The sequence below is a fragment of the Polypterus senegalus genome, chromosome 17 (genome assembly GCF_016835505.1).
Source record: "Polypterus senegalus isolate Bchr_013 chromosome 17, ASM1683550v1, whole genome shotgun sequence".
NCBI classification, from domain to species: domain Eukaryota; kingdom Metazoa; phylum Chordata; class Cladistia; order Polypteriformes; family Polypteridae; genus Polypterus; species Polypterus senegalus.
In genome coordinates, this window is record NC_053170.1 from 99,776,302 (window position 1) to 99,802,378 (window position 26,077).

General features: G+C 45.5%; 1 protein-coding gene across 1 annotated transcript in view; it reads left to right on the forward strand.

Moving 5' to 3' along the window:
* Positions 1–26,077, forward strand: part of LOC120517173 (splicing factor U2AF 65 kDa subunit-like) — a 47,344-nt gene that overhangs the window by 12,898 nt on the left and 8,369 nt on the right. Inside the window, exons 4-7 of the mRNA XM_039739335.1 lie at positions 3,412–3,563; positions 6,816–6,932; positions 10,916–11,054; positions 15,226–15,305. Coding sequence (XP_039595269.1) covers positions 3,412–3,563; positions 6,816–6,932; positions 10,916–11,054; positions 15,226–15,305 — 488 coding nt within the window. The remainder of the gene's footprint in view (positions 1–3,411; positions 3,564–6,815; positions 6,933–10,915; positions 11,055–15,225; positions 15,306–26,077) is intronic.

Consider the following 26,077-nt stretch of genomic DNA (forward strand, 5'->3'; position numbering starts at 1 on the left):
GGGCTTTTCTTTTTGTGTTGAATGGCCGGATAGCGAGATTTACTGCTGTGCAAAATGGCCGTTTCAGGACTGTGAGCTTTCGAGATGCGTTTATAACAGACGCCAATAAGCACACGTGCAGGAGTTCATATCTCGGTCTGGATGTATGTGGGGAGAGCGTCATTTTGAAAGGCCTCTGATCAGCCTTTAGTGGCAGAGGGATGTGCCGTGTTGGCCAGTCATGCGAATTTCAATGCCCGCGTTTATTGGCCAGTTGAGTAGATTACAACTGGGCCCACTTTCAGGCCCCTCGATCAGCTGACTGAATTGCATCACTTTGATGGCACTGATTGCACTTGTAGGGTGTTCACGTTTTGAACATTTATGAGATAAATGAAATGCAGATGAATGTGCCTTATTACTGAGGGTCCTTTAATGTTTTATTAGGATTTAGCTGAAGATTTGATAACATCCACTGTGAAAAATGAGCAAGGACTTGAATCAGAAATAAATACAAACAAAATGAAACTAAAGTGCCCCGCTTGGCCTGAACTGCACATCAGTTTTGTAGTGGTGGGCCCAAGTCCTTGGGGTCAGAAGGTGGGCTTAGTTTTTGCTCTGTGCAAAGCTCTCCATCATTGCCCCATTCTCTTTTATTATTGGGTATCCATCGGTAATCCATCGGTCCCTAATAAATAATCTGGGGAAGGCAAATCTGTCTCATTATTAACAAGTCAGCATCCCAATCTGAAACCTTATATTTCTGAAAAAACATCTACAGTGGTGCTTGAAAGTTTGTGAACCCTTTAGAATTTTCTAGATTTCTGCATAAATCTGACCTAAAACATCATCGGATTTTCACTCAAGTCCTAGAAGTAGATAAAGAGAAACCAGTTAAACAAATGAGACAAAATATTATACTTGGTCATTTATTTATTGAGGAAAATGATTGAATATCACATATTTGTGAGTGGCAAAAGTATGTGAACCTTTGCTGTCAGTATCTGGTGTGACCCCCCTAAACGTTTCCGGTAACTTTTGATCATTCCTGCACACCGCCATTCCTCCGTACAGAACAGCTTCAACTCTGGGATGTTGGTGGGTTTCCTCACATGAACTGCTCTCTTCAGGTCCTTCCACAACATTGTGATTGGATTAAGGTCAGGACTTTGACTTGGCCATTCCAGAACATTCACTTTATTCTTCTTTAACCATTCTTTGGTAGAACGACTTGTGTGCTTAGAGTCATTGTCTTGCTGCATAAACCCATTCTCTTGAGATTCAGTTCATGGACAGATGTCCTGACATTTTCCTTTAGAATTCTCTGATATCATTCAGAATTCATTGTTCCATCAATGAAGGCAAGCCGTCCTGGCCCAGATGCAGCAAAACAGGCCCAAACCCTGATACTACCACCACCATGTTTCACAGATGGGATAAGGTTCTTATGCTGGAATGCAGTGTTTTCCTTTCTCCAAACAGAACGCTTTTCATTTCAACCAAAAAGTTCTATTTTGGTCTCATCCGTCCAATAGCCTTCTGGCTTGTCCACGTGATCTTTAGCAGACTGCAGACGAGCAGCAATGTGGCTTTCTCCTTACAGCCCTGCCATGCACACCATTGTTGTTCAGTGTTCTCCTGATGATGGACTCATGAACATGAACATTAGCCAATGTGAGAGAGGCCTTCAGTTGCTTAGAAGTTACCCTGGGGTCCTTTGTGACCTCGCCGACTATTACACGTGTGCCTTGCTCTTGGAGTGATCTTTGTTGGTCGACCACTCCTGGGGAGGGTAACAATGGTCTTGAATTTCCTCCATTTGTACACAATCTGTCTGACTGTGGATTGGTGGAGTCCAAACTCTTTGAGAGGGTTTTGTAACCTTTCCAGCCTGATGAGCATCAACAACTCTTTTTGTGAGATCCTCAGAAATCTCCTTTGTTGGTTCCATGATACACTTCCACAAACATGTGTTGTGAAGAGCAGACTTTGATAGATCCTGTTCTTTAAATACACAGGGTGCCCACTCACACCTGATTGGCATCCCATTGACTCGAATGTCACCTTCAAACTAACTGATCATCCGTGAGGTTCACATACTTCTGCCACTCACAAATATGTAATATTCGATCATTTTTCTCAATAAATAAATGACCAAGTATGATATTTGTGTCTCATTTGTTTAACTGGTTTCTCTTTATCTACTTTTAGGACTTGAGTGACAATCCGATGATGTTTTAGGTCGTATTTATGCAGAAATATAGAAAATTCTAAAGGGTTCACAAACTTTCAAGCACCACTATATTTTTTTTTTATTATTCTGTATGAGCCGGAGACCACCAATAGTTTATTAAGTCAAAGGTTTGGAGAAGGATGGGCCCCTCGCTTAGAGAGAGAGGGAATGTGAACTCTTTGGCTGTAAATAACGGGAGCAAACGGGAATCGTCCTCATTAAACAGACAAGGGGTCCGAGAATTATTGGTGGGATTAATTAGTGGCGGAATTAGCGACAAGAAAACCATTGTAGGGAAAAAATGGAAGAAACCTCAGGGAAGGCAGTTCAAAGAGAGACCCCTTACCGGGTAGGATGGACGTGCAGTGGGTGTAAAAAAGAAGGGGCTCAATACAATACAATACACAGAACAAATCATCAGTACAGTATAAAAATAAAAACTGTACAAGTATGGCGCAGAATTTAACAGTAGATGATATCCCATAATATGACTTGGGTTTGTTCAGAGTCCTGTAGACCTCGGCCATCAAGTTGCCTCCCCCTATTGGCCATTCCACAGCTGGGCCAGCCAATCCGATGACAGGATTCTCCACCCCACGATTCCTGCGATCCTCCATCAGAGATGACTTTGTCTTAGGCAGACACAACAACTTGGCAGGTGGACATTGGCACCGAGTGCCACATTTGAGTACTGAGAAGAGAAACCGAATAGGTGAGGGTTAAATGATAAAAGAGTTCTCGTTCTTATCAAGTCAATATCCCAGTCTGAAACCTTGACAGCCCCTCAAAGTTTTAACTGCAGTGCATGGATTGTAATTCAAAATTAGAAAGCCGCCAGTCTTGTGTGAGTGTGAACGTTGCGTAGACACTTGAATTCCATTCCTGATGTGTGCAGTAGTGGGGTGTTGTACCCTGTTAGCCATTATGGATGAGGTAGAAGGCGAGCAAAGTGACCCCTTTGATTGGCTGACAAGAAAAGATTACAAAATGCAAACTTCAGAGGCAGCGCGGACCCTTCTTCAGGTAAGATGTAGTCGTTGAGACCCCTTCTTCAGCTTTCACTTTGGAAACAATGGATTGTAATCTTTTTAATTCATTTGGCTCGACTTCTCACTGCATTACCAACGTGTGTACCACCAGCACTCCTACAAATGGCTCTGTTGCTCCCTGTTAATGATTTTCCCCTTTTGTTTTTGTAGCTGCTGGCCAGATCCCCACCACAGCACTGCTGGCTACGACAACAGCCTGTGGACTGGCTATCACACCCACCCAAGTGCCTGTGGTTGGCAGCCAGATGACGCGCCAGGCTAGACGGCTGTACGTGGGGAACATCCCGTTTGGGGTGACCGAGGTATCCGTTCAGATTCCCTTTGTGAGGTGTAGAAGCGCGGACCCTTAAAGGAACAGTCCACTCGCCGTGCTCACAGGGGTGTCTGCCTTTGTTCACTTGCATTGTCAACGACACCCCGTGTGCGCGCGTGTGATGCGCGTTCAGAGTAACAAAAAATAACGAGTCAGCCTGAAAAGCGGGGGATTCCTGTCCCAGGTAAACATTTGTCAAGGTAAGAAATTGAATTTTTAATTGAACTGTATGATTTGTCTTGTTTTGCAAACGGAAACTACGTTAAAACCAACATGTCGACACTCGGACCCCCCTTTTCATTGACACAACTCGGATATGCACAAGTGCGAGGTGTCGCCTCCTCCTGGTGAGGCTGTCGTGTGTTGTATAGAAAAGTGTCCAATTCTTCTGTCTGCTGCTCCCGTTAGGGGTCTCCACAGCAGAACACCTTCCATCTCTTCCTGTCCTCGTCATCTTGTTCTGTCATACCCGTCACCTGCATGTCCCCTCTCACCACGTCCATAAACCTCCTCTTAGGCCTTCCTCTTCTCCTCTTACCCAGCAGCTCTATCCTTCACACCCTTCTCCCAATATACCCCTCATCTCTCCTCTGCACATCCAAAGCAACGCCATCTCGCCTCTCTGACTTTGTCTCCCAACCGTCCCACCTGAGTGGACCCTCTAATGTCCTCATTTCTAATCCTGTCCATCCTCGTCACACCCATTGCAAATCTTAGCATCTTTCACTCTGCCACTTCCAGCTCTGTCTTTTGTGCCACCGTCTCCTGCCCATATAACATAGCTGGTCTCACTACCGTCCTGTAGACCTTCCATGTCACTCCTGTCACTCTTCTCCACCCATTCCACCCTGCCTGCACTCTCTTCTTCACTTCCCTTCCACAATCCCCATTACTCTGTACTGTTGATCCCAAGTATTTAAACTCCTCCACCTTTGCCAACTCTCGCCACTCCACTGACCTTCCTCTCATTCACACACATGTATTCTGTCCTGGTGGTCCTACTGACCTTCATTCCACTCCTCTCATATCTCTAGAGCAGATCTCCACCTCTCCAGGGTCTCCTCAACCTGCTCCCTACTCTCACTACAGATTACAATGTCATCAGCAAACATCACAGTCCACGGGGACTCCTGTCTAATCTCGTCTGTCAACCCGTTCATCACCATTGGAGATAAGAAAGGGGCTCAGAGCCGATCCCTGATGTAATCCCATGTATAGAAAAATGTCCAATTAAAACTGGTAATCTCTATCTATTAGAAAAGTATTATAAGCACATGAGAAAAGTAGACACTATATTTTTTACAAAGTATTAAGATGAAAGAGTTAGGCCGGGTTTATACTTCACGCAACGCGACGCCTGCTCCAGCGGACGCCCCTGCTACGCAAGCTTTTTTCTGTTTATACTGGCGCACGTATTTTACGTAAATCTGGAAGATTCCACCAGGTGGCAGTATGAGATATCATCACGGTGAGGACACATTCGGCTTCGCTGTGTTGAGAGTTACCTGAAACATCCATTAAAGTGCGAGGACACTCTGCCGCAATATGTCTGAAAACGATGCTTAATTATTAAATCCATCAATCCAGGGATGCAGCTAGCATTGGGCACGGACGGGGCATCAGCTCAGAACACCAGCACTCGCACACATACGCTAGCGTCTCCAAATCCCCAAACCTTCGTGTCTTTGGAAGGAACCCCCACCAGGAAAACACGCAAACACCAGGCAGAGAAGACAAGGGACCCGACTCCCTGCTCGGCCACAACAGGTGTATTTATTATTTAAATGAAGTTAACGACTTATCTGTAAAATGTAACATACATACGTTCAAGCATTTCATCATGAAAGTGACATCAAGTATAAATCTAAGAATTCTAAAATGTGCAGAGAGCTGGAATATCAGAAATGTCACGAGCTCAGTGTGGCGACTGCTGCTGTCAGCTCAGGATGCAGAAACTCAGTGCGATTAACAACTGGGTCGCTTTTAAGATGACGTTTACGACGGTCTGCTTTAATGATAAAGTCAACTACGAGGTTAAAGTGGACATTTCGAGATTAAAGCCGACATTTCCACTTTAATCACAGAATACACCTTTTCACCGCGTCCTTATTTTTACCTCCGTGGCTTCAGTACAGCCCTGTGCATTCTGTTGCTGTTGTGAAGGCGAAAAAAAAAGACGGTATGTGAGACCATTAAAATGTGTCGTGCCATTACGATGGGGAATATGCGACGCTTGAATATAAAAGCACCAGGAATGCATGTGTATGTCGGCATTTTGCTTCACCATATTGAACTATTCATCAGACATCGAGGCGGGCACATCGATCCTCAAAGCGGCTTTCTGTCACGTGCGGATAGTAAACGGAGACTCTGACGTCACATACCGGCTTTTGTCACACTGCTACCACCACCGAGTTTTTGCTGGGACTGCAGCTTGCGCACACATCGCATTCACTTCTCAGGACGGGTCAAATGAACGCGTGGCAGCCATGATGTGTGCGTGTTCTGAGTGTGAAATTTAAACAGGCACTATGTATTAGGCGGAGTGGTGGCTCTGAGGCTGGGGATCTGCACTGGCAATCGGAAGGTTGCCGGTTCAAATCCTGTAAATGCCAAAAGGGACTCTGCTCTGTTGGGCCCTTGAGCAAGGCGGCTCTTAACCTGCAATTGCTGAGCACTTTGAGTAGTGAGAAAGGCGCTATGTAAATTCAAAGAATTATTATTTATTATCATCATCTCCGGTCTGCATGAAATCGGGAGATTACCGATTTTTTTTTTCTTGGCCGTCTCTACATAATACATGGGGGATAGTAACATATTGGGGGAAAAACAAAAGCGATTTGTATGTGGAGTGTTCCTTTAAGGATTCGGATTTGGAGTAAATCATCTGAACATCAATAAAGATTATTTTGTTTTTGGTGTAAAGATTCCTTAAAACGTTTTTCCATCTCTACAGGGGATCTTGTAAACAATCTCATTGCATTTGTCTGTCTGTATTTATCATTGTTTTGAATTTGAAAGAGAAAAAGAGAGAAATGTATATAAATATCTGCATAAGCATATTAAAAGACGTGGGGCTCTTGTAAGCAGTTGATTATGAGGCTGCTGTATTGAGGTGTACTTCTCTGGGTGCGCAGTAGGTGGCACTGCTCTGCTGGCTAATAAACACGCCGCCCTGGCTGTGCCCGCTCTCCGTTGGACTGACTCGCCTCTCTGCTCCGTCTTTCTCTGCCCCATTTAGGAATCTATGGCCGATTTCTTCAATGCCCAGATGCGTCTAGCTGGCCTGTCACAGGCGCCAGGCAACCCGGTATTGGCGGTCCAGATAAACCAAGATAAGAACTTTGCTTTTCTCGAAGTAAGTATGTGCTTTGTGTCATTCTTCGTTGCCATGTTTTTAAAAACCATCTACAGGGTGAGTCAAAAAGATGTTCAAACTAATGGTCCTGCTGTGTATCTGCTTATATACACGTTCTGTGCCACATATGCCATGTGTTGAACGTGATGGCGAACAGCTTGACACATTCCTGTAAATCATCTGGCACGTATGAAGTACGTTTTGTGTTCCGCCATTCAAATGTTAACATCATTTTGACTCACCCTGTATTTGCAGATGGCTGGACAGATTAGTTTCTTAATATGAAAAGACAGCAGCATATAATGCAGTGTATTAAAAAATATATAATATTCCGTATAATCAAGACAAAACGTAACAAAACTAAATTCAAATGAACCCCCCAGCCATTAGAAAGAGAAGACGACCAACAGCCAGAATTAACCAATTGAGAGTAGTTAAAGAGAGAAAGGGGGTGTCCCCCCCCAATTTAAATGTTTACTCTAAAATATTATTAATTAGGTCCTGCCAGGTTTTTAAAAAGTTTTGCACAGACCCTCTAAGTGAGAATTAGATTTTTTTCAAATGTCAGATGGCATATGACATCAAGTTAGCCGCCGACTTTACAGAGGTGGGCAGGGAAAGTCAACGTGCCAATGGAGAAGTAGAGGCCATCACAGTCTACTTTACAATGATGAACGGACAAATCACCTACGGTGGGCTCAGACTGCACTCCCGCCCACTTCTCTCTCTGTTGCAGATTTAATTGTACAGGGTGTGGAATATGGCCTGGACACAGACAGGTAGACACATTTAAATCGCCCACAACACATTTATTTACAGAAGTGCACACACAACCCCAAAGTCCAGGCCTCGCAATGCCTCTCTCCTCTCTTCAGGCTGCCTCTGTTCCTCTCCCTTCTTCCACCCGACTCCAGCCCTCGAATGGCGGGAGGCGGCCCCTTTTATCCCCACCCGGATGTGCTCCAGGTGCCTCCCGATAATCTTCCGCTGGCACTCCCCAGTGTGGTGGAAGTACCGGCTGCGGACCAGGAAGCACTCCAGGTGTGGCGGAAGTGCTGAGGGCCAGGGCTCCTCAGGAATTGGGGCGCCCCCTGGCGGTGACCACGGGCCCCTATAGGGTTGAGCTTCTATGCTGTGTTCCCGTGGTTCCCAAAGCCACCAGGGCGGTTGCCCTCTTGTGGTCTGGTCTACCACCCCCAGCCACACACCACAGTGGATACATTTATCTTTGTGCCAATTGGTCGACACTCAATAACCCATAAAGACAAAATGAAAACATATTTTCAGAAGGATTTGCAAATTTATTAACAAAAACAAAATCAAACACTAAAACCTCTCATTCATAAAAGTGCTCAGACCCTTTATTTTCTAAAAGGCAGCAATTTGAGGTCACCACGAGCTTTGCACACCTGGCTTTGGGTTCTTTATCCCGTTATTCCGAAGAATTTCAGAAGAAAACCTCAGGAAAGGCAGATCAGAGAGAGACCCCTTACCGGGTAGGCTGGGCGTGCAGTGGGTGTCAAAAAGAAGGAGCTCAATACAATATACAGAACAGAACAAATCCTCAATACAGTATAAAAATTTAAATTTTACAAGTACGGAGCAGAATTTAACAGTGGACGATATCCCATAATATGACTTGGATTTGTTCAGAGTCCTGGAGACCTCGGCCATCAAGCTGCCTCCCCCAGTTGGCCATTCCACAGCTGAGGCAGCCAATCCGATGAAAGGACCCCTCTTTCCCACGATTCCTGCGATCCTCCATCAGAGATGGCTTTACCTTAGGCAGGCAAAACAACTTGGCAGGTGGGCCGTGGCACCAAGTGCCACATTTGTATACCGAGAAGAGAAACAGAGCAGGTGAGGGTTAGTAACAAATTCTAACTGTCATGTTACTGATGTTTTAGTGCTAATGGCTGACAACAGAGATGCAGTCTGTACAGTTAATCAGCAGCTCTAGTCAGGGTGTGCTGAAGTGAAGTGGTGAGTCTTCAGCCGGGGTTTGAAAACTGAGACCGAAGGGGCATCACTTATAGTAGCAGGCAGACCAGTCCACAGTTTAGGGGTCCGATAGATGGATGGATGGATGGATAGATAGATACTTTATTAATCCCAAGGGGAAATCCCCATACTCCAGCAGTAGCATACAAAAACAATATTAAATTAACGAGTGATAACAATGCAGGTATAACAGACAATAATTTGTATAACGTTAACGTTTACCCCCCGGGTGGAATTGAAGAGTCGCATAGTGTGGGGTCTCCTCAGTCTGTCAGTGGAGCAGGATGGTGACAGCAGTCTGTCTGTCGCTGAAGCTGCTCCTCTGTCTGGAGATGATCCTGTTCAGTGGATTCTCCATGATTGACAGGAGTCTGCTCAGCGCCAGTCGCTCTGCCACGGATGTCAAACTGTCCAGCTCCGTGCCTACAATAGAGCATGCCCTCCTCACCAGTTTGTCCCTCTTCTTTATGCTGCCTCCCCAGCACACCACCGTGTAGAAGAGGGTGCTCGCCACAACCGTCTGGTAGAACATCTGCAGCATCTTATTGCAGATGTTGAAGGACGCCAACCTTCTAAGGAAGTATAGTCGGCTCTGTCCTCTCTTGCACAGAGCATCAGTATTGGCAGTCCAGTCCAATTTATCATCCAGCTGCACTCCCAGGTGTTTACAGGTCTGCACCCTCTGCACAGTCACCTCTGATGATCACGGGGTCCATGAGGGGCCTGTCCTCCTAAAATCCACCACCAGCTCCTTGGTCTTGCTGGTGTTCAGTTGTAGGTGGTTTGAGTCGAACCATTTAACAAAGTCCTTGATTAGGTTCATATATTCCTCCTCCTGCCCACTCCTGATGCAGCCCACCATAGCAGTGTCGTCAGCGAACTTTTGCACGTGGCAGGACTCCGAGTCCGGTGTATGTTGGTTGAACAGGACTGGAGAAAGTCCAGTCCCCTGCGGCGCTCCTGTGCTGCTGACCACAATATCAGACCTGCAGTTCCCAAGACGCACATACTGAGGTCTGTCTGTAAGATAGTCCACGATCCATGCCAACAGGTGTGAATCTACTGCCATCTCTGTCAGCTTGTCCCTAAGGAGCAGAGGTTGGATGGTGCTGAAGGCGCTAGAGACGTCCAGAAACATAATTCTTACAGCACCACTGCCTCTGTCCAGGTGGGAGAGGGATCGGTGTAGCAGGTAGATGATGGCATCCTCCGCTCCCACCTTCTCCTGGTATGTGAACTGCAGAGGGTCGAGGGTGAAAAGCTCGACCTCCCACTGTTATTTTATTAATCCTTGGAATCCTAAGCAGACCGGCATCCTGAGATCTTTATGTGCACTCAGGTTTGTAAGTCATGATAAGTTCAGACAGGTAAGCCGGACCTCGGCCATTTAATGCTTTATATGTTAAAAGGAGGATTTTGAAATCTGCCCTAAACGTAACCGAGAGCCAGTGTAAGGATTTAAGAACTGGAGTTATGTGTTCGTATCCACGCTCATCTCGTCCTTTTCGAGATTGTTAGGAGATCCTTTATTGAAGAACACACAACCTACACACAAGCAACAAATTAGTGTGTTGCAGTCGTCTTGTGTCCCCAGGCGCTCGGCCAGTTCTACTTACAAAGTGAAATTGAGTCCAGCCGTGTGACACTGGGCTGCCCAGCGCCAGACCGACGGCTTTTACCTTGAAAGGTATTAAATAATTGAATAGCTACCTAGTGATATTTCTACTCCTCGTGTCAGGCACATCATAGTGAAAATGACGATAATGAAACACGGGGAAAGAAGTGGCTGCCATTACCGGACTCTCTTTGTTCATTACGGCTTCATAGTGGGGTTATGCACAGCTAGCTGAGTTTGTTGATTTGTTTTGCTGTGTGAATTATTGATCACTAAAAGCTGAAAACCTTTCAGGATCACAGCTGATAATGGCCAGCGGCCTCTTAGTAAAGAAGGCCTCTCACTCGTCAAATGCTCTGTTTTCCAGTTTCGCTCCGTGGATGAAACAACCCAGGCGATGGCTTTCGATGGAATCCTATTCCAGGCCCAGTCCTTGAAAATTCGAAGGCCGCACGATTACCAGCCCCTCCCAGGGATTTCAGAGCAGCCCTCCTGTCACGTCCCAGGTATGGTGAGCACTTCGGGGAGTGTGTGCCGATGCCATCTTTCAAGAGTGGCTTTCAGATTGGTGTTTCTCTCTCTGTCTCTCGGAATGTGGTGCTCCACAGTTTGGTATTGGTATGAATGACCCTTCAGTTAGTTCATCAAATTGTTACATTCCTTAATTATTTATTTAAATCGTCTTTAGTGTTACGGCCTTCAGGGGAAAAAAAACAGAGTCTGGAGACCGGAAGGTAAATTGTAAGTCGGCGACTGAGCAAAGTTTGTAACCAAAAGTCCATCCTGTCTTGTCACTGATATCAGAAATCACGAGTCTCTGGCCAAGTCCCTGATGCTGCCAACGCCGTTAAAGTGTAACAATAGAACAATCAGACGAGAAGAGGCCATTCAGCCCACCCGAAACTCGCCAGGTCTGTCCACTTCATTCGAGTTCTGAAAGTCCTCCTGTCCACCACACTACGTGGTCGCTTATTCCAAACGTCTGTGGTTCTCTGGGTAAAGAAAAACTTCCGAATGTTTGTGTGGAATTCCCCCTTGACAAGTGTCCAGCGGTGTCCTCGATGAGCTCATTTTTAAGTCACTGTCCCTTCATCATTTGAAACACTCCAGTCAGGTCTCCTCTTAATCTCCTTTTTCTTAAATGATGAGTTGGTGCCGCGTCAACTCCAGACATGACATTAACAGCTGAGGCCAATCCATGCCATCTTGGCTTCACGAGACCAGAAGTTCTCGTTTCTCGTTGTCTGAGGGACTTTCAGGTACCATCATGCAAACTCCCAGTGGGCATCCATGGGCCGCCATAAAGCCCAGATGAGTGGAGTGTTGCAGTGATGGTCGTTCTTCTGGAAGTTTCTCCCATCACCATTCAGGTTGTTTGTAGTGACCACTGGGTTTTTGGTCACAGCTCTGACAAACGAATGAAGCCTATTCAGTTCATCGAACTCCTTGGTCTCCTCCAGGTCCTTCTTTAAGGTTTCTGCTTCAACAACAACACCACCATTTATTTGTAGAGTACATTTTTATAGAAATGACGGAGCTCAAAGTGCTTCACAAGATGAAGAGCGAAAAACATCAAAATAAGATTAGGCCATACTAAGTAACAAAGAAGAAAGTAAAGGCTGATGGCCAGGAGGACAGAAAAGCCAAAAAAAAAAGGAGAACCAAAACAAAATCTGCAGGGGTTGTGAGGCCACGAGACCACCCAGCCCCCCTAACATAAATGATCTCAAGCAGTCCTCCAGGTCTTCAGGCTTCACATGTAAGTAATAAGACGACGATGCTGATGATGGTCATGCAGACCTCTGGCCTTCGATCCATCAATTTAGGGGCTGTGCGGCGCCCTGATCAGGTGGTGATCCTGCAGATCGGTACCACAGAAAACCAGTAAAAGAACAGCAGAGAAAGTAGGGGTCAGTACGGATTGCGGAGATACGATAAAAACGATAATTCGGTGCATATACAGAATATCAGGTTACACTAAAATGAAGCCATGTTACAATAACAAAAGGCGCTATACAAGCACTCAGCCCGACGCAGACAGACGCAGGAGGCACACTGATTAAACAAATAGATGTTTTATTGTCTTGTTCTTCTTCGCCTTCCCCGTTCCCACAGGCACAACACAGTCCAAGCACTAAGCACACACACAATCCCAATACTTCTCTTTTCTCTTTCTTTCACCTCCTGACTGTCACTCCCGGAGTGGTGGCTGCTGGCTCCTTTTATAGCCCACCTGATGACCTTTTTCCGGGTGTGGTGGAAGAACCGCCCACACGGGCACAGGAACAACTGCAGCACCCCCTGGCGACACAAACACCGGATCCTAACAGGGTTGTAGAGAACTCCATCTCCCATGGAGCCCTGCGGGAATCGGAGGCACCACTGCCACCCAGGGGTCTGCCATCTAGCGTCCTGGGGGAGGTACTGTTCTGACCAGGCTTGCTCCCCCGGTCCATACAGTGAAGAGGCATCCCAACTGTCTGTGGCACAGTTTTTTTTTAAGTGCTCCACCGTATTAGCCTGGCAACCTTCTATCGGTAAACTTGTATTCCAGATTTTAGGTACATAACCGCAGAAGGCCGCCCGCCTCACCACATCTTTGAAATTTAGCTCTTGGAATTCTAAGCAGACCCTCATTTGCAGATCAAGCAGATACAGGATGGAGTGAGATGACTGAAGGCTTTGTACACCATCAGCAGGATTTTAAAGTCAGTTCAAAATGGCACCGGTAACCAGTGCAGTGACATCCGGACTGGGGTGATGTGTTTGGATTTTCCCTTCTTTGCACAGTCACTTAGGTTGGTTGGCTGGCCAGCTCTAGGAAGAGTTGTGCTTGATCCAAACATAGAGTGAACCCTCGTTTATCACGGTTAATCCGTTCCAGACTCTACCGTGATAAATGAATTTTCGTGAAGTAGGATTCTTTATTTATAAATCGAATATTTTCGCAGTTAGAGTATAGAAAACCTGTTTACGACCTTCTAAATACGTTTTTTAACATTATTAGAGCCCTCTAGACATGAAATAATACCCTTTAGTCACCATCACACTCGTATTACCCAATATATTAGACAAAACAAGAGAAAATAAGACATATTAGACGTTACAAATATCATAATATTACTAGGCTCACTCGCCTTTTATCCTTAATTTTTGTGCGCTCCATGTGTACATCAGGCATGTAAGTGTAGGGAATGAGAACATCAAAGTGCCCATTCATAACGTCTCCTGAAAACCTACGTTTTTTTATCCCCTCAAGTGCCTGTCCAAAGTCGTACAATGTCAGCCCGAATCTGTACCGCTAAAGACGGAGTTTCATGCACTAAATAAGCTATAGAGGAGAATAAGCAAGCACCATCTCCCCTGATATTTACTACGCGGTGAGACGTTTGTACTCCATCAACATTAATTATTTCCAGAGACATAATTTTGTCTATTTTTCCAGCGCATCGCGCACAAAAGCAAGGGAACGATGAGAGCACCAGAACTCTGCTCACATCATGTCGCTTCGTACCTCAAGCCGCAAGTAGTAAGTCTGTGATAAATGGAATACCGCTACGCTCTCCACTCACGGGACGGAAGGACAATCCCGACTGCTTTTATCTAGTAGATTATTGTACTGTACATTTAATTGCACACACACACACAGTTCTTACACACAACCACTAACCTATGAAGGCACGACCTCAGTAGGAGAGTCTTCAGAGGTGGTGCAGTATCTTCAGCAGGTGCGTCGTTGTCTTCTTCCGCTGAAGGAGTACTAGGAGTAGGCAGTGGGCGTCTGGGTGTGCGGCTGAAGAACGTCTTGATAGGCAGTTGCTGGCGCTGTCTTTTCATATGCGTGAGGAGGCTTTTGTAGGGTATTGCCATCTTTGATCATATCCAAGAGTTTCACCTTCTCCTGGATAGTAAGCATCTTCCTCTGGCGCTTAGTTTTATTGTCAGAAGGCTTAGAAGAAGCAGCACGTTTGGGAGCCATCGTAGGGCTTAGATAAAAGTTCTCAGAAAGCGCATGCATAGTGACGTAAGCGTGTATGAGAAAGAAATCGCCATAGAGTGAAGCCGCGAAAGTCGAAGCGTGATATAACGAGGGATCACTGTATTCCATTTAGGAATTATGGAGGGAACCCTCAGTGCTGCAGAACGTTTTTATGTAGCCTTCCCCAGACTTGCGCCTTTGACACGGTCCTGTCGGTGAGCTTGGCAGGCAGTTCCTTCGGACCCCCTGGATAGGTTTTTACCTCAACTGAAGGACCTTCTCTAGCCGGGGGGCGTTCCAGTCAGATGACAGGTGGACACTAAACAAGCTGTGGAAACATCTCGGCGATGGCCAACAGAGTGGGAGTCACCTGAGCCAAACTACGTGTGTCATAGCAGAGGGTCTCAATGCTTGTGTCACTGTCATGTTTCAGTTTTTTTTTGCTTGTAATACGAGAAATTCCTAAAATCCTCTTTACGTTTTATCATTCTGGGGGTATTGACTGTTGTTTAGTGTTGGGGGGAAAAAAATTCAATTTCAGCATATCAAGGCAGCAACCTAAGAAAATGTGTAAGAAGTGAAGGGGGGCTTTGTAAAGGCGCCGTGTATAACGGGCATGTTTGTCTCCAGGCATACGACGTGATATGGAGAGAGCGCTACAAAACGCCCCTCTTTGTGGCTGTTTTACCTCCTTTTAGGTGTTGTCTCTACGGTGGTCCTGGATTCTCCACACAAGCTCTTCATTGGAGGTTTGCCTAATTATCTCAATGACGATCAGGTATTTATGGCGGTAAAAGAACAATAGAACCATTGTCGTATTTTGTATGAATTTTGTTCAGTTTAAGTTTTGAAAAAAAACAAAACAAAAAACAAGTTAACATCAAGGGGGTCACAGAGAGTCTCTAGGTGGGCTTTAATTCATATATTTTGTGTATGGGTGGTGGTGTGTTAATTTGAGATTATGTGCCCGTTGACATTTTTTTAGCCAAGAACAATCTCAAAGTGCCTATTAATTATTGGATGTGTTTTATTTTATCTTTTTTTTTTTTTTACTTTTTCGAGGTAGTTTTAGTGCATACCCTAATTTAGAGAGAACATCTCTTAAAGATGCGAGTCTGAAGCTTAAAACGATGATCTGTACGATCGCTCGAAAGGCTCCAACTGCAGCTTTACTGGACGTGAGGCTGTTTCTGGGAAAAAAAAACAAAGGTGTACGAGTTTATTATGGATTGAAATGTAAGGGGGGGGGCGCTGGAAGACAGAACGAATGCCCCCCATTTCTGAAGGTGCTCAGTGGAGTTCTGTTTATTGTTGGGTAAGTCTCAGATTTATTACCATCTCTGCAACAAGATTGGCAGTGGATGGCGCAGTGGCTTGTGGTACACGGAGAACGGCGAGTGGCAGGCAGAGACAGGACACGGAAGGAAGGATGGATGGATGGGAGGAGAAGCCTGTGTGCGTGTGTGTGTGTGTGTGTGTTTACGCACACTTCAGTTCTAGCAGATTTACGAGACGCCCCACTGGCGTGTTATGCGTGTAAACAGACAGAAAGGCCTCGACGTGCAGGAAGTGTTTCACCTGACAGAGCCTCGTAGTGCCTGAACGCGGGTATCGACGCGGCCTCCACGCTGATCAATGTGCGTTGTGACTGGCTGTCGATGAATACAGCGGTGCTTGACAGTTTGTGAACCCTTTAGAATGTTCCGTATTTCTGCATAAACAGGACCTAAAACATCATTCGATCATTTTCCTTAATAAATAAATGACCAAGTATAATATTATTGTCTCATTTGGTGAACTGGTTGAGTGAAACTCTGATGATGTTTTAGGTCCTATTTATGCAGAAATATAGAAAATTCTAAAGGGTTCAGAGACTTTCAAGCACCACTGTAAATCAATCAATAAATACTCTACTAACCTTGAAATATTTGTTATTGTGTTACCAGTGGACAGTCACCTCTGATTTAGTGTCACGGTCACCTGTGTGTGTATGGACCTCGCTCACGACATCACGTAAAAGCGTAGATGTTAACATCACTGTGAAGCTGTTTGTGTTGAACACGTGATTAATAATAAATCGTTCAAAGTCATTTCGTACGGTGCCATCTCCGTCTGTGTGCTTTACCAGTTGAGTACGCGGAAATGTGGCTCGTGTTTTATTACTCAAACATCTTTGCTGTACGGCGTGTTCTTTAATGTTTAAACGCTGATTTTGTTGGACGTATCAGTGCAGTAAATATAAGTTTAACTTTATCGACATTTACATTTTCTTTCCCATGACTGGTAGTGCAGGTAGGGGCCGCAGTGCACTGCTTTGCCCGGGGGGCCTATAATGCTGTTAAGAGGCCCTGAGGTATTCCCTGCAACAGAGGACACTTTTTTGGGTGAGCGTAAAATTAAAAAAAATAGACATCTGGTCTTTCTGTAATTGCAGCGTTCACCAAATCTAGTCTTGTTAGCCTTCAGAGTCTGACGACGTGTGGCAAACAAAACCACCGCCTGCTGTACCACTGACTACTAAGATCATCATTTAAATAGCAGGGAGGGCCACATGCAGTGGCGTGGCTAGCAGGCGGCGGTCCGGCCCGGGCGGCACATTCTTGGGGGCGGCATCATTGGCCAGAAGGTTCGGAAAAATCTGAATGAAAAAATTCATCCACAAATGCTTCAATAATCATTTTCAGACTCTCGTTGTGTGACGGCATCGGACACAGCAGTTGAAATTTAGGAGGCAATAACAAAAATCAACAGACATGACACCGATAAGAATTTCTAGGAAGATAAACAACTCATTTACAATTTAGAATTTTGTTTTGTTATCAATCCCAATGCCTTCTCGCTCATCCCCACCTCTCACTTGGGTTCTGGTTTTCACAGCGTAATTATATTAAACTAATAATTAGAACACGGCTTATCAGTGCGTCTGTACTTTATTCTTGTCTAGATGATGCTTATAAATAATAATTATATGTGAAGCATTTTTGCTTTCTCTATATATGACTAAATCTATGCAAAATGTATCTTAATTTTTCTCTATACATCATTTTAATTTTCTATTTAAATAGGTTACCATATTCAGATGTGCTGGATGGTGGCAAACTGAAGCTCCCCCCGCCTCGAGTGGCAGAAACTCGAGCTACGCCGCTGGCCACGTGGTCCAGTTTAGTGCCCACCCCGGGCGGCATTTGGCAATAGGCAGGATTCAGCCTGGAGGGAGGGGGTGCCAGTCCATGGCTGGGCGTAGGTAGATGTCCAGGGTCCTTATTGTCATGTGTTTACCTCCAAGGGGCCTCAGCGTCACTTCTTCCAACAGCATCTTCTGTTTCTTGACCCCAATAATTGGACTGAGCAAAGTTGTAAATATCTGGAGAGCCGTCATACCTTTTTTTTTTTTTTTTGAGAAATAAGTTGGAGCCTTTCTTGTTGGTCAGTCTGTTTCAACCTTATGTGTGTGTAAGCATTACACCGTGTCTGCTTCTTAGTGCTAATCACGTACTGTGGACAATCGGCGCCTAGCTCGCTACTCGTTCGGTTTGCACTCGGCCATTCTCTAACGTTAATGGTGCCCACAGGCTGAACGGCCGTACTATCAGCGCCCATCACAGGCCTCATGCCAGCTGAACGGCACATGCAGGCCTCCTCGCAGACCTCCTATGGCTTCACCTATTGATGTTGCTTGTGCTAAAGTTTGTTCGTGGATTGGAGTAAATGTGCATTGTCACTAAGAATGAATGTTTGTCAAGCCCCAAAATGACAGTTGTATTGTAGTTGAAACATTCAGGGTGCCATTTGTTTATATGAATGTGCTTGATTTGGATTGGCTCAGATACAAGTTCAGTGTTTTAATCAAATGCAGTAGTTGTATTGTCAATAAATTAAAAACACATCTTAAATTATTAATTGTTTGTTTAAGAAATTTACATTTTGCCCGAGAGTAAATGAAAAGCAATGAATTGCACATTTAGTCGTATCTGTATCAGTAACCATATCAGGACTAACATGGCTGCCTCACAGCATGGGCCACAATCATCGGTCCAGCATAGCTGGCAGACACGTCACTGTCCCTTAACATACATATATATATATATATATATATATATATATATATATATATATATATATATATAAACACACACACATATACACACACGTATATATACACATACTGTATACAGTCAAGGTAAAAAGTATGTGAACCCTTTGGAATGACCTGCTTTACTGCATGAATTGGTCATTAAAAGTGATGTGATCTTCATCGAAGTCGCAGGTCCTGATTTACACGATGAGCTTAAGCCAATGACACACAAACAATTCTACTCTTGTATGTCTTTATTTTACAAACGCATTCAACGTTCACAGTGGTAGTGGAAAAAGTAAGTGAACCTTGGGATTGAATAACTGGCTGGCCCTCCTTTGGCAGCAATGACCTCAACCAGGCGCTTCCTGTAGCTGCAGATCAAATTTTCGCCCCATTCTTCCCTGCCAAGCTGCCTTAACTCTTCCATATTCTTTGGTTGTCTTCTGTGTATGGCCCTCTCTCTTCAAGTCACTCAGTACGATTGAGATCTGGGCTCTGACTGGGCCGCTCCACAAGGTCGAGTTTGTTCTTCTGAAGCCATTGTGCTGTGGATTTGCTGTGATGTTTGGGCTCGTTGTCCTGTTGCATCAGCCAGCCTCTTCTGAGCTTAAGTTGACGGACAGACACCATCACATCATCCTGGAGAATTTGTTGGTAAACTTGTGAATTCATTGTCCCCTCAGTGATGGCAAGCTGTCCAGGCCCTGATGCAGCAAAGCAGGCCCAAATCCTGATGTTCCCTCCACCATATTTTACTGTAGGGATGATGTTTAGATGTTGATATGCGGTGCCCTTTTTACGCCAAGTGAAGTTCTGCTTGTTCCTCCCAAACAGTTCCATTTTGGTCTCATCACTCCACAAGACATTTTCCCAGTCCCGTTGTGGAGTGTCCAAGTGCGTGTTCAGCAATGTTCTTTTTGAATAGCAGTGGCTTCCTTCTTGGTGTCCTGCCATGGAGTCCTTTCTTGTTCAATGTTTTGTGTGTAGTTGACTCGTGAACAGAGATGTCAGCCAGTTCAGTTCTGATGACTTCTTCAGGTCCTTTGCTGTCACTCTAGGGTCTCTTCTATACCTCACTGCTGACTTTGCGTTGTGCTCTTGGGGTCATCTTGACAGGGCGACCACTTCTAGGCAGAGTACCCACTATACCAAATGGTCTCCATTTATAGACAGCTTGCCTAACAGTAGACTGACGAAGATCTCAAATCTCTGAGATGACTTTGTAACCCTTTCCAGCCTTCTGTAGATTATGTAACAATCTCCATCGTTGCTCTTCAGACAGCTCTTTTGTGCGAGGCGTAACTGGATGTGCTTCTTGTCCAAAGCTCAAACTTAAACTTTATCGTGTTTTTGATCAATCAAAGTCATTCTGGGCCACCACACCTCTGAACTCGTCTCATTAAATGGACTCCACGTGTGCGAAATTCGGACTGCAGTGAGCTTTTTAAAAAGTCCTTAACTTAGGGTTCACTTACTTTATCCAACCTTCAGTTTCACAGTTTGAATGATTTATTCAATACGGTCAACAATTCTCTAAAATTCTGTGTATCTTTAGTTCTAGGAGACTTTGTGTGTTCATTATGATGACGTACATGGAGATACGACAGGTTTTATATGGGAATTAGACAGAAATCGAGAAAATTCCTAGGGGTTCACGTGCTTTTTACTTTGACTGTAGATATATACAGTGGAACCTCTAGATACGATCACCTCTGTATACGAGAAATTCAAGATAAGAGGAAAGTATGAGCGAAAAATTCGGATCTAAATACGAGCATTGGCTCGTAACGAGCCACGAGCCAGGCTGTGGTTATGCGTGACGCTGACGCTGCCAGCCCGTCAGCTCACTCAGTGTTCCTTGTTCTCCCATAGCGTGAGGATCTACGCGTTTGTGCGCTTGTGATTTCATTGTTTCGCTGTAGCAGTTCGCTGTATAAGCGTATCCAAAAATATCGCGGACATGCAGACGGAGAATAGGAGACGAGAGAGAGAGATAAGGAGAGAGATGCGCACGAGAGAGAAGAACCATCAGCTCAGTTATGCTCACATGACGCTCAGCAGACAAAGTGTATCCATACTACTCGTATTGCAAGACATCGCTCGTTTTATCAAGTCAAAATTAATTAAAAAATTTAGCTCGTCTTGCAAAACACTCGTAAACCAAGTTACTGTACTTGCAAACTGAGGTTCCACTTGTATATATTATTTATCAGTGTTATTTGTTAGGAAAATTGATTTATGTTGAAATTTTTGGGGGTGCGGAACGGATTAACTGGATTTCCATTATTTTCAATGGGGAAGTTTGTTCTAGATACGAGAAACTCGCTATACGAGTGCTGGAACAAATTAAACTCGTATCTCGAGGTTCCACTGTGTGTGTGTGTGTATATATATATATATATATATATATATATATATATAAAAAACACACACACACACACAGCAGGGAAAATAAGTATTTAATACGTCAATGTTTTCTCAGTAAGTATATTTCTAATGGGGCTATGGCACTAGGGTGCTGTACCGTGTTGGCCATTAAGAATGTAGTGTCAAGTCAAGCAAAATGACGCCTTTTATTGGCTAACTAAAAAGATTATAATATTTAAACTTTCGAGGCAACTCCGGCGCCTTCTTCAGGTGAGATGTAACCTGGGGGGCTAATGGGGCCGTTGACATGAAATTTCCACCAGACGTCAGTAACAACCCAAGGAATCCAGATGTCCATAAATGAAGTGTAATAAAGTGGAATGACACCGGGAATAAGAATTGAACACGCTTACTGACATGTATTTCATGCTTAGTAGAGAAGCCTCTGTTGGTGAGCACAGTTTCAAGACGCCTCTGATATGGAGAAGCGAGTCGCATACATTGCTCAGGTGTGACTTTGGCCAATTCTTCTACACAAACCTTGAAGGCTCCGGGGGCTTCTTCTATGAACTCTGATCTTCAGTTCTTTCCATAGATTTTTCAATGGGATTCCAGTCAGGTGATTGACTCACTGGGCCATTCTAGCAGCCTGATTTTCTTCCTGTGAAACGAATTGGCTGAGAGTTTTGAGATCCTCGTCTCACTGAAATGACCCCCTTGATTCATCTTCAGCATCCTGCTAGATGGCAGCAGATTCTTATCAAGAATCTCCCGCTACATTTCACCATTCATCCTTCCTTTAATTATGTGAAGTCTGCCAGTCCCACCCCATGATGTTCCCACCTCCAAACTTCACTGTTGCTGGGGTGTTTTTTTGGGGTGATGATGTTCAGTGCCCTCCAAAGAATTCCATCGTGCTCTACTCTCCCAGTTATTTCATTGGTTTGTCCAAATGTTATGCAGCAAACGTTCAACGAGCTTCAAGGTGCTTGTTCTTCAGCAGTGGAGTCTTGCGTGGTGAGCAGTATGCCATGGAGGCCACGGCGGTGAAGGGCATTACTTATTGGACCTGCTAATTCCAGGCCTTTCTGAAGCTCTCGGCGAGTGGTCCTTGGCTCTTGTGATTATTCTTTTGACTCCTCTGTCAGAAATCTTGCGAGGAGCACCTGGTTGTGGCCAGTTTATGGTGACATGATGTTCTTTAAACTTCCAGATTATGGCCCCAATGGTGCTCACTGGAACATTCAGAAGACGTCTGTGACCAACGCTATCCGTATGTTTGCGGAGGTCTTTGCTTTTACCCAACATGAGATGCTTCTTGTGCGACACCTTGGTAATGATAGGCCATCACTTGGGACTAAAGCCGCTGATATTCATAGGGGGCTATCGGGTTTGACAGATTTCCGGTGGTTTCCATGTCTTTTTGCCCCTCCTTTTCTTCACGTGTTCAATACTTATTCCCTGTGTCATTCCACTTTATTACACGTCACTTCATTTATGGACTTACTTGTTTTGATTTCTATGTATGTGTGGATTACTTGGGTGGTTACCAACATCAGGTGAAAATTTGATGTCAGTAGCCCCATTAGAAATAGACTAACTGAGTGTGGCAGACGGCCGGGACAGCCTGACCATGGAAGGGCAGGGAGAAACCAAGTATTTCCAGGACAGTTTCTCCCTCCGGGCCAACAGAGGGTTTCCAGCGGGGTCTACGGGTCACGAGCATGGCAGCTCAACCCTGTTGGGGCCTGTGGCCACCACCGGGGGGGCACTTGGACTTTTACAGGCCCTTATTTGGCTACACGTCCGCCACACCAGTAAGTGTGGCCAGAAGAAGCTCGTCGGGCTCCTGTAGTCCTTATTAGGGGTGCATCTCAATAAATTAGAATATCGTCAAAGAGTTCATTAATTTCAGTAATTCAATTCAGAAAGTGACACTCCTATATTATAAAGATTCATTACACACACACATTGATATTTTTCAAGCGTTTATTTCTTTTCATTTTGCTGATTATGGCCTACAGGTCATGAAAACCCAAAATTCAGTATCTCAGAAAATTAGAATATTACAGAAGACCAATAAAGAAAAAATGAAATGTTGGCCTACTGAAAAGTCTGTCCGTGTCCACACTCAATACTTGGTCAGGGCTCCTTTGGCATGAATGACTGGCATGGAGGCGATCAGCCTTTGGCCCAGCTGAGGTGTTCTGGACGCCCAGGATGCTTTAATCGCGGCCTTCCTCTCATCTGCACTGTTGGCTCTGCTGTCTCTCATCTTCCTCTTCCTCACAGATTCTCTATGGGCTTTAGGTCAGGCTAGTTTGCTGGCCAGTCAAGCCCAGTGATACACACCATGGTCATTAAAGCAGGTGTTGGTACTTTTGGCAGTGTGGGCAGGTGCCAAGTCCTGCTGGAAAATGAAATCCGTATCTCCATAAAGCAGAGGGAAGCATGACGTGCCCTCAAATGTCCTGGCAGACGTCTGGCTGCGCTGACTTTGGACTTGATAAATAAAACACAGTGGAGCAACACCAGCAGAGGACATGGCTCCTCAAATCATCACGGACTGTGGAAACTTCACACTGGACCCTCAAGCAACTCGGACTCTGTGCCTCTCCGCTCTTCCTCCAGACGTTTGACTTCCAAATGAAATGCTCAATGAACTTTCATCTGAAAAGAGGACTTTGGACCACCGAGCTGTTAACAGTCCAGTCCGTTTTCTCCTTAGCCCAGGTAAGACGCTTCTGACATCGTCTCTGGTTGACACAAGGAATGCTGTGATAGTTGTAGCCCACGTCTGTCTGTGTGTGGTGGGCTCTTGAAGCACCGACTCCAGCCGCAGTCCACTCCTTGTCGATCCCCCTCAAATTCTTCACAATCCTCTCAAGGCTGCGCTTGTCCCTGTTGCTTTGTGCCCCTTTTTCCTTCCACTCAACTCTCCATTAATATTCTTGGATGCAGCACTCTGTGAACAGCCAGCATCTTTAGCCGTGACCTTTTGTGGCCGAGGGTCTCAATGACAACTGTCAATAATTGGGTGGCCTACTGAAGCAGACTACTGAGAGACCATTTCAAGGCTCAGGACCCCTTTGGGGGGGTCTACAACATTGAACTTTTTCACAATATTCTAATTTTCTGAGATACTGAATTTTGGGTTTTCATGACCTGCAGGCCATAATCCGCAAAATGAACAGAAGTAAACGCTAGAAAAATATCACTCTGTGTGTGTAATGAATCTCTAGAATATAGGAGTGTCACTTTCTGAACTGAATTACTGAAATTAATGAACTCTGTGATGATATTCTAATTTATTGAGATGCACCCATAAAGGGAGCCAGTCAGCGCCACTCGATGGCCAGAGTCTGGAGGAGGAGGAGGAGGAGGAGGAAGATGGCAAACCCTGTGAAGTGGCGACAGAGAACAAAGTGTATGGTAGTGAGTGGTGATTTGTGCACCATCTGTGAAACGCTAAATAAACCGACTGTGTGGCAGTTATGGTGGCCGTACGCACACATGAGAAAAACGTCGACGCACTCAGAACTTCTGTGCCCTGCCGCGTATCAGACCAGCGTAGGACAGAAACGTATGGCAGATTGTTCAGATCACACATGCGCATGGACAGTTAGATGTGTGCGTGTGTCCATCTATTTACACTCTGTGTGTGTGTGTGTGTGTGCATCTACCCTGTATGTGTGGGTGTCTGTCTGTCTGTTGTGAACATTGCCCCGGACACAGACAGGCTGACACACTCATGTCACCAAACACACGTTTATTTTTCATTTTTTTTTACAGTTCTGTGCTCGCCAATCCAATGCCTTTCCTCTCTCTTCTTCAGGCCGCCTCCTGCCTTCTCCAGACCTTGTCACTCTTTCACTCTTCCACCCGACTCTTGTCCCTTCTGCAGGGAGGCGGCCCCTTTAAATAAGCACCCGGATGTGCTCCAGGTGTGTTCCCGGCAATCTCCCAGTGACACGCCCCAGTGTGGCAGAAGTGCCGGCTGTCTCCCCGGAAGCACTCCGGGTGTCCCTGTTTTCGCTTCCCCCCGGCACTACCGGGTGTGGCGAAAGTGCGGAGGTCTAGGGACTTCCTGGTATTGGGGTCCCCCTGGCGGTAACCCCAGGTCCCTACAGGGTCAAGCTTCCCAAGTCTTTACCCGAGGCCTCCAGGGTGGTCGCCCCATCGAGGTCTGGCAGAGGCACCAGCCCTCCTCCTGTCTACTCAGGCGTCCCGGCTGGGTACCACCTCCATCCAGTTGTGACACTGTCTACACTGTGTGTGTGTGTGTCTACGCTGTTTGTGTCTGTCTATCTGTCCACAATCTGTGTGTCTGTCTACGCTGTGTGTGTCTGTCTGTCTACACTCTGTGTCTGTATGTGTCTACTCTGTATGTGTGTGACTGTCTATTTACATGCTGTGTCTGTCTGTCTGTCTGTCTACACTCTGTGTGTGTGTATGTGTGTGACTGTCTGTTTACGCTGTGTGTGTGTCTACTCTGTATGTGTCTGTCTGTCTGTCCACACTCTGTGTGTGTGTGTGTCTGTCTCTCAAGCTTGAGCCGCACTGAGCGAGGGCGTCCCTTCCTGTGCCGTCACGGTGATTATCTCTAAAGTGACGTGGACATCCTGTAATGCTTACCCACCTGGTGTGTCAGCACGTGGCACTGAAAGATGTTCAAGTTGGGGGGCAGCTGAGTGGTAAAGAGAAACGGAGAGCGCAGGTCCTGCAGCAGAGGGTAGGGTGGCTGTTTTACCCTGCTATGTCACTACTGATTGATACTCACAGCTCTTTCATTTTTGTTCCCCCACTTTGTCCCCAGCTAGGGGCCTGTAAGATCGTTAATTTGTTCAGTAGTACTGACCTACTGCTGCCATGCCAACATGTAAGACAAGGCAAGTAAGAGCTTTTGTCCCTCGAGCGGATACCCTCTCAGCCAGTGGCTCTGTCTGTCCGTCCGTCCAGCCGGCCGCGTGAGGAGCATCTCCTGGCTTTGAGGGTAGACTAAAGGGGGAAAATAAATACGTTTAATTCATTTCTACCGAGATTATAAGATGGAGCAACAGTCTTGTTGATGTTTCTGTGCACTGAATGAATTTGTTTCTTTAATT